General features: G+C 42.9%; 1 protein-coding gene across 1 annotated transcript; it reads right to left on the reverse strand.

Annotated features, from left to right (window-relative positions):
* Positions 1 to 291: 291 nt before the first annotated feature.
* Positions 292 to 8,257, reverse strand: LOC139225443 (EMILIN-1-A-like). The gene is made up of 4 exons (XM_070856282.1): positions 8,143 to 8,257; positions 7,879 to 7,896; positions 6,827 to 6,961; positions 292 to 739 (listed from the first exon to the last, which is right to left on the reverse strand). The coding sequence occupies exons 3-4, from the start codon at positions 6,897 to 6,899 to the stop codon at positions 417 to 419; spliced, it is 396 nt and encodes a 131-aa protein (XP_070712383.1). The 5' UTR covers positions 6,900 to 6,961; positions 7,879 to 7,896; positions 8,143 to 8,257; the 3' UTR covers positions 292 to 416.
* Between the last annotated feature and the right edge of the window lie 848 nt (positions 8,258 to 9,105).

The following is a 9,105-nucleotide window of genomic DNA, read 5'->3' on the forward strand; positions in this document are numbered from 1 at the left end:
AACACTATTTATTTGCTAAAAGAGTTCCCTTGCCTCCAAAAAGGTATTTTAAAGTTTCAAGCAGCAGTAGGGAGTAGGTCTGCCAGGTATCATCTAGTCCTGGTCTACAGTCTGCCGTCAGATCATGTGACTGGATTAAAGCAATCGACCTCCGGTCTCGTCCACGCGTGAAGTGATACAATCACTCTGTAAAGATAATATGAAACCTGTCAAACAATATCTGTCAAGAACATGTAGTCTGTTTGGATATGGTAACAGAAGTCTGTTCATTTTGAATATCCTTTTCCATCATTTTAGTATCCTCCTAAATGAGGAAGCAACATCATACTTCATGGCGCAGCCTCCTGTGGGTTTGTCAAGAATGTTAAACGCCGTTGCTCAGATTCTCTGGCCTCATCAATGTCAGTATGAACCCATCACATGTCCTCATACAGCAACATGCCGTTGAAGATGGTGAGGGGTTCCACCGAATGGGCCAGTTTACCCATAACCAGGTCGATGCAGACTGTGTCCTTGGTCTGCAGGGGCAGGATGATGTTGAAGACTGCTAGAGATCCTGGAGTGGTTTTAGCCTCAGCCACAGGGTTGTTCTCTAGGCCTTCAGGCTGGTAGCCTCCAGAGTCCACCCGGGCCATGCCATAGTTAGACTTAGATAGAACTGCCTCGATCTTCTCATTTTTATGACCCGTCAGGATGGCACTGAAGAAGTAATGTCCGTCTACGGGGGCGGTGAAAACACCTGAAGGTGACAGATTCAGTGAGTGTTACAGCTCGGATCAGCTCAGGAAACATCAACACAATGGAACATCAGCACCAGGTAGGTATTCCCTCAAGGAAGGTCAAGGAAAAGCCTTGTTTATTTTGATCAGACTCACTTAGGGTTAGGGTTGACAGTTCTGTCCATCACTGTGGCTCATATGATTACCTGATCAGTCGCCATGGTAACTGATACCACAGAGTTCTTCCTGCTAAGTAATCATGGTAACTTACACTGCAGAACTAGCCTGCTCCACCTAACCGTTCAGCTTCATTCATCACAGTGTCAAATACAATCTGACAGGTGGAAACAGACTCTAAACACAGATCCATCAGGTGAATTTCCTCTCACATCACCTCTGTCATTTCGTGTCCATGCATCAATGTCTTAAACTCCCCTTTACCTCCAGCAATATTACATTTGGAATTATAATGGAGGATCAGAAAACTGAATTTCTGTTGGATATTTCTCTATTTTATGTACATTTTTATCCTCAAATGAAAATTTATTAATATACAAACCTTACTGGTGGTTTTTATGAGAGAGGTAGCTCCGTACTGTATAGTATATGAAAGAGAAAACTGAAAAAAAGAACATGATTGATGACTAAGACTTATTGGAAGAGAGCTTTTAGCTATTTAATGCAAATTATAATTGTGTTTACTCTGTGTGCTCCATTTCCTAAATTTAGGTGGATCTAAATGTGTGTTAGGAATTGTGCACTCACAATGTAACCAAGCATGACAACATGGGTTCGGACCCCAACAATTTCAATAACCTTCGTCCTATCTCCAATCTGCCATTCCTCTCCAAAATCCTGGAAAAAACAGTTGCATCTCAAGTCCACTCTCACCTTTCCAATAATAACCTCTATGAACAGTTCCAGTCAGGCTTCCGTCCCCATCACAGCACAGAAACAGCCCTTCTCAAAATCACCAATGACCTTTTAATGACAGCAGATTCCGGACTCTTATCCATCCTCATCCTCCTCGACCTGACTGCAGCTTTTGATACCATGTCCCATTCCATCCTTCTCCATAGACTGGCTTCCATTGGCTTATCTGGCACCCCACTTGACTGGTTCATATCATATCTCTCTAGCCGTTCCCAATTTATTCAGTTAAAAACATTTTCATCCCAGCCATCTCCCATCTCCTCCAGTGTTCCCCAGGGTTCTGTCCTTGGTCCTATACTTTTCATCATCTATCTCCTTCCCCTTGGCCACATTTTCCGTAAATATATCATTCCCTTTCATTGCTATGCAGACGACACCCAGCTCTACCTTTCCACCAAACCCACCTCCTCCCTAGCTCCCACCTCCCTCTGTGACTGCCTGCAGGAAATCAACTCCTGGTTCTCCTCCAACTTTCTCAAACTCAACAGTGACAAAATTGAGGTTCTCCTCATTGGTACCAAATCTACCCTCACAAAAGCTAACAGTTTCACCTTCACCATCGCCAACTCCTCTGTCTCCCCCTCCCCTCAAGTAAAAAATCTGGATGTCGTCCTTGACGGCACTCCGTCTTTTCAAACCCACATCAATAATGTCACCCGGTCAGCATACTTCCACCTATGCAACATTAATCGCCTCCGTCCTTCCCTCACCCCCACCAGCACCGCCATCCTGGTCCACTCTCTGGTCACCTCCCGTCTGGATTATTGCAACTCACTTCTCTCTGGTCTCCCCCTCAAGTCCCTCCATAAACTGCAACTGGTTCAGAATGCTGCAGCCCGGATCATCACCAGGACCCCTTCTATCAGTCACATCACCCCTGTTCTCCAACAGCTTCACTGGCTCCCGGTCACATACCGCATCTCATATAAAATCCTCCTCCTAACCTTCAAAGCCCTCCATAACCTCGCCCCTCCATACCTGACTGAACTCCTCCACATAAACACACCCAGCCGGACTCTCAGATCATCATCCTCCATCAACCTCACGATCCCTCCTGCCCGTATGACCACCATGGGGTCCAGAGCCTTCAGCCGCTCTGCCCCCCGCCTCTGGAATTCCCTCCCACCGGACATCCGGAACATCAAAACATTGACCATCTTTAAATCTCACCTCAAAACCCACCTGTTTAACCCTTTAGGCGCCAGAGATTTTTCAAGAAAATATACAATTTTGATATCAAGATTTCAAAAGGCTATAACTTGAAAGTAGTTTGAGATAAAGGTATACTGTCAATGAGAAAATTGTTCAGTATGACTCAAAGTCTGTGGTGGGAGTGAAATTATTAATCTAATTTGCATATTATGATGTCACAAGGTGGCGGACATATTGGAAAATGTTCAATTTTGATATCAAGGTTTCAAAAGGCTATAACTTTAAAGTGGTTTGAGATAAAGGCATACTGTAAATGTGAAATAACTTTAGTATGAAATAGTATGAAATGAAATTTGGGATAGGCTCCAGAATTCATCATTCAGAAAAAGAGAGATGAAATCAATGGGCTCAGAATTTGTCAGATCGTCTCCACAATAACCAACAGGCTCAGCAAAATTTCGGATCCACTTTTGACACTTTTCGTCTTCTCTCAAGAAGTGCCAGCCATCATCATCATTATCATCGCCACCGTGATTTACGGTGCGGCAATGAACGCCACCTCCGCCGCTATTAGCGGTGTGTTTTTTCCCGCGGCTTCTCCCGCGGTTGTCGCGGCAGACGCGGGACAAGCCGCGTTTTCATCCCCGCTACATTCACCCATATTTGCGGTGTTATGAGTAAATGAAAAAACAGTCTTTCGCTCTCGCCACGCTCTGCACTACTACTTCTGCTTCGCTGCCGCGTCTCTGCGCCGGAGGGTGTTTTACAAACTCTTTTTACTCTAAAACTTTGAATAGAACCACGCCCACAAATGCTGCTCAGATTACAGGCACACATGTCCGCCATGTCCTGGTGAAAAGTAATAAGATTCGGCACCACATTTATAGATACAGCCTGTTTTATTCAGCAATGTTGCTTGTCGCAATTTTGCGACGTTGGCGCTCAAAGAGTTAAATAAGCCTACTCACTGTAATATCACTCTGCAGATCTCCCCCTTTTTTAAACTATTTTAACTTTTAACTTGTTTTTTTCACTGTTTGTTTTTATCTGTGTGTTGTACGGTGTCCTTGAGTGCTTTGAAAGGCGCCTATAAATAAAATGTATTCTTATTATTATTAACGCATGCACATTAGTTCCAACGATGTGTTTATAAGAATAAAGTCATGTCTTACAGCACACAATCAAGATAAATCTAGCCTGGCTAGAGTAAATAATGATTAGACATGGCTGAATAGTGTTAGTGGAATGGTTCGAGCCTTAAGTGAAAGTCAATGTTAGTTCAAGCTGGGCTTTTTCAAGTAAACTTAGCCTTCATAAGCGGCAACAACACCAGGAAACATTTCAGTTATCAAATGTTTGTTCGAGATGTAAAGCACACTGCACTAACCCTAACCCACAGTCGCTCTCATTTCTTGTAGAAAACACTGCCTCACTAAATGTGAAAAATAAACATCTTAGCTAGATAGATAGATAGATAGATAGCTCAAACTGCCGGGGGACTCCCGTGATGCACTGGGATCCTCTCTCCTCTTCCTCTCCATCTTTATGCCTCATATTTTCTTTAAAAACAAAATAGCCACCATCCGCTCCCATCTCTCCAAATGTCCGGCTCTACCTTCTCTCTCTCCCAGCCTACAACCTGGGATCACCCACCACCTGCACTGCTTCTCTGAGGTTTCACAGCAAGAAATTGAGGGATTCATCAAAAAAATAAGACCATCCACCTGTGACCTGGACCCTGGTGCTCTAGCCAACTACAGACCCATCTCACACCTCCCATTCCTCTCAAAAGTGCTGGAAAAAGCTGTCCTTGCTGAGCTTCAGGACCATCTACATCTCCACAATCAGTTTGAAAAATTACAGTCAGGTTTCTGCTCAGCTCACAGTACAGAAACTGCGCTAGTCAGAGTCACCAACGACCCTCTAATGGCAGCTGATGCTGGATCTCCCTCGCTGCTTATCCTTCTCAACCTGTCCGCAGCTTTTGATACAGTCGACCACTATATCCTCCTCAACCGTCTCCACTGCGACACTGGCTTCACTGGCTCCGTCCTGGACTGATTTGCTTCTTACCTCTCTGGGAGCACTGAGTATGTCAGTCTGGGAGGTGCTAGGTCCCTCACACTTCCTGTCACCTACGGTGTCCCTCAAGGGTCTGTCCTCAGTCCAACCCTGTTCACCCTCTATATGCTTCTACTTGGCCGAGTCATCAGCAAATATGGAATCTCCTTCCATTGCTCTACCGCAGCTCTACCTCAGAACTGATTCAACACCCCCCGCTGCCCTGCCATCATCACCCTTGTCATCTGCATCATCATCGTTATGTCCAATCATCTCCCATAACCACTATCACCTTTTCTGGTCAGGACATTTCTCTCTCACCTGCAGTCACCAACCTTGGTGTGAGATTGGACCCTCACTTGTCATACAACAACCACATCAAACATCTGTGCAAATCATCCTTTTTCCATCTTAAGAACATCAACAAACTCTGCCTCACCCTTACCCTGGCTGATGCAGAGAAGCTAGTCCATGCCTTTATCTCCTCCAGGCTGGACTACTGCAACGCATTACTCATCGGGACCCCAAACAAGAGCCTTCAACCACACATCCAAAACAGTGCTGCTACGATCCTGATGAGAGTCCGCAAACAGGAACACATCACACCTATCGTCCGTACCCTTCACTGGCTCCCCATCACCTTCAGGATCCGCTACAAAACAGGTCTCCTCACCCACCAGTGCATCCATGGCAACGCACCATCCTACCTCAAGGAACTTCTCACTCAGCAAGCATCTACTGGAAACCTCCGCTCTCAAAATGGATACCTGCTCCATTCCCCCAGAACCAAGCTCCAAACCATGGGTGATCGGGCGTTCTGCTCAGCTGCCCCCCATCTGTGGAGCTCTCTCCCCAACGATTTAAGGGCTTCACAGTCTGTGGAGACTTTTAAGAAAGGCTTGAAGTCTATTCTTTTTAAAAAAGCCTTTGATTCATTTTAATTTATTGTTGCTGTATTATATTGTGTTCCTGTTTTTATTCCTTTGTAGCACTTTGATTTTGATTTTTTGCAATGAAAAGTGCACTATAAATAAAATGTATTATTATTATTATTACTATTATTATTATCATCATGTCATTTTAATGTCTGTTACTAACTTGCTATCTTCCCCGGAGCCTTTCTGTGCTTTCCTCATCTCTCAGGTTCCTGTGGATCCTGGTCCTGGTTCTCCTGCTGTGGTTCTCTGGCTTCATGAATCACTGCTGCTGATTCATGATATTAGTGATATTACTGATATTAGTCCCGTATTGCTAATTATTAGTCACATTCCCATTGTCAGTGCTATAGTTGCTGTTTGTATATTAGTTGCTGTTTGTTTTGCCTCTCTCTCTCTCTCTCTCTGTCCAACCTCCACCAAACACGGACCCTGACAGAAAGCCGCCCACATCTGAGCCTGGTCTTCCTGCCACTGTTGCCTAATATAATATCTGATGCTTTCTCATGTGGGAATTCTTGAATACTTAATTTTGAATTCCTGAATCATTGGTACTCTCTCTTAATTAAACAGTTTGGTCTAGACCTGCTCTTTATGTAAAGCGTCTTGAGATAACACTGTTATGAATTGGTGCTATATAAATAAAGATTGATTGATTGAGATAAGCAATTGAAAAAAAGAATTTAGTTAATTCAGTTGTGCCATGCTAGTAAAGCCATTTGATTTACTTGAACTGAATTGAAAACTGATGATAAAACTTTGGTAAGAAGCCATCACTGTTCCCCATCCCCAGTCGATGTCAATCGACTCTAGATGAGATGACTGGGAATGGAAGTCTTTTTCAAATGGCAAATGACTGTGTTAAGATGTCAATTTCAACCAAAACCATTTGTCATTCACATAATGTCATCAGCGAGAAGCGTTCAAACTGCTGGTCTGACCACCAAGAACGTGGTTGTGTGGACTGGGAGGAGCTGAGGATCGAACCTGTGACCCTGCTCAGACACAACCTACCAACACATTTACCTGTTCTCTGGTCGTAGAAGTCTCCTTCATTCACAAAGACCTTGTCAAAAATGATGGTCCCAGCTCTCTCCATCGGAACAGTGAGAGCAGCGGAAAATGACAATCTGGGTACATGAGCATCAACACCAGGAAGACCTGAAAACATACAGAGACATGCAGAGAGAGACAGAGACACAGAAACAACGAGACAAAGAGAGAAGTTACAGCTGTTGCAATTTTTGTTGTGTACAGTAGCCAAGGTGATGTTGTTGTGGAGTTAGTGGAACAGGTGTTGTTTACCTGTTTAAAGCAGACTATGAATGTAGAGCATGTGAGTCTGCAGTGAAACAGCACACTGACTCATCAGTGAACTCAGCTGTCATTTTAAAGTGGTTAATTCATTTGTTTTTGTACTTTAACTCTTCATGGTATCTAACACTACTGACAGAAACACAACTTTAATAATGAAACAAAAGATGCTGCTGTTTGGTGAAACAGGTCAAACAGATGAATCAATGTCTGAACCAGAGATATTATTTGCTGGTGGAGGAAACTGTCTGACCAATCACAAGCGTTATTCTGTTTTGTTTTGGGGTTTTATTTCATTTCTAGCACCCAATGTCGTAAAACGCAGCCTTGATAGATATTTTTCTCTGTTTTTCTCTCTATGGCCACTCCAGGGCTCTGTAACTTTATCATTTAAAAAGAAATTCTTTCTATTTACTTTCAGTCTCAAAAAGTCAACAGACATTTTTGTTCCTGACAAAATCCACACTAGTCAGATCTACAAGTGCAGATTCATTAAATTAAAAAAAATAATCCAGAGCTCTGGATTCTGATATTTTCAAAAAAATTCCCACAGTATGATAATCATTAGTACTCCTAGAGTAATTTGTGCTGTATACTGTGAATTTCCTCTAATGTTTCATCCTGATGTTGGAATTGACTGTCAGCCTGTGAAGAATATTATGCACATATCTCTGCACCAGCACTAATTAGACATTTCTGAAATGTATTCAGCTGTTTGTCCGTTTACTGCCATGAAACCTTGTTCTTAAAAAAGGAAGTAGTACCTGGTTCACCTTTGGGACCTGTAAGAAACCAGAGCAGCCATTAGAAAAGGCAGAACAGTAAAAATCACAACGAGCAGCCAACAGGGTTAATAATAATGGTCACAGTAAATGCAATTTTAAACTCTATGCAGATTAACTTTATTCAAGGATCCTGTTCATTAATTTGTCCTTCATGTCTTTATAAACTCTCTCTTACTTCTTTCATCAGTCTAGTTCTTCTTCTAAAATATCAGAATATATAAATAAATAACATATCTGTCGTACCAGGCAGACCTCGTGCTCCACTTTCACCTGGTCGCCCAGAAGGCCCGACAGGCCCTCTGGGACCAGGCAGCCCACTGAAGCCTCTCTCTCCTGGGGGTCCTGGGGGTCCAGGCAGGCCTGTGTAATGATATGAATCATACGAACTGACAATGAACACAGAAGTCAAAGCTGCTATGACACTGACACAAATGTTATTTGACTATAATTGATTTTATCCACTTTTTTACCCAAAATCCATCTCGACATGTTATCTGTAGAAAACATTGGGTCTCCACAACATTTAAATAAAGTTGTGAAGGTTTCAACATAATTCATACACTTAATGTCAAAATTATTACCCCACTTTATGAAATCAAATAAAACCCTTATCTTTTCAATGACATGGGCCATAACCCAAAGTGTTTATAGTTTGTTTGCGTCCACAAGAACAAAGACAACATCTGCATGAGGCCAAATTAAAATTTTTACTGATTTGCTGAATTGAAACAAGAAAAAGGCAAAAAAAATCCAAAGGCAAAAATTATTAGCCCTCTGACAATTAATATTCAATAGTGTAGCCTTTCTGATCCAAAACTGACAACAACCTCTCATGATAGTTTCTAACTAAGTTGGCACATGTCTCCAGAGGGATGTTAGCCTATTCTTCCATGGCAAATTGTTCAAGATCATCCAAATTGCTTGGCCTCCAAGCATGGACCCTAACCTTGAGCTCCCTCCATAGATTCTCGATAGGATTGAGATCTGGGCTCTGAGAGGGCCACTCCAGAAGCTTGATTTTGGTGTCCTTCAAAAAGTTTTGGACCAACTTTGATGTATGTTTTGGGTCATTGTCTTGTTGGAAGTCCCATGCACCCGAACAAGGTTTCCTGTGCCTGAAGCAGAAAAACAGCCCCACAGCATTACGCTCCCACCACCACTGTGGGAACAGTATTTTTAAGGTTGAAGGCCTCGCCCTTCCTTCAC

Source organism: Pempheris klunzingeri, unplaced genomic scaffold (assembly GCF_042242105.1).
Source record: "Pempheris klunzingeri isolate RE-2024b unplaced genomic scaffold, fPemKlu1.hap1 Scaffold_402, whole genome shotgun sequence".
Taxonomy (NCBI): domain Eukaryota; kingdom Metazoa; phylum Chordata; class Actinopteri; order Acropomatiformes; family Pempheridae; genus Pempheris; species Pempheris klunzingeri.

Bases quoted from the DNA above. Each gene is read 5' to 3' on its own strand.
- LOC139225443 (XM_070856282.1), bottom strand. From the start codon at position 6,899: ATGGAGAGAGCTGGGACCATCATTTTTGACAAGGTCTTTGTGAATGAA. The intron at 740-6,826 runs GTAAATGTGTTG...TGTCACCTTCAG, and splicing joins CTTCTACGACCAGAGAACAG to GTGTTTTCACCGCCCCCGTA.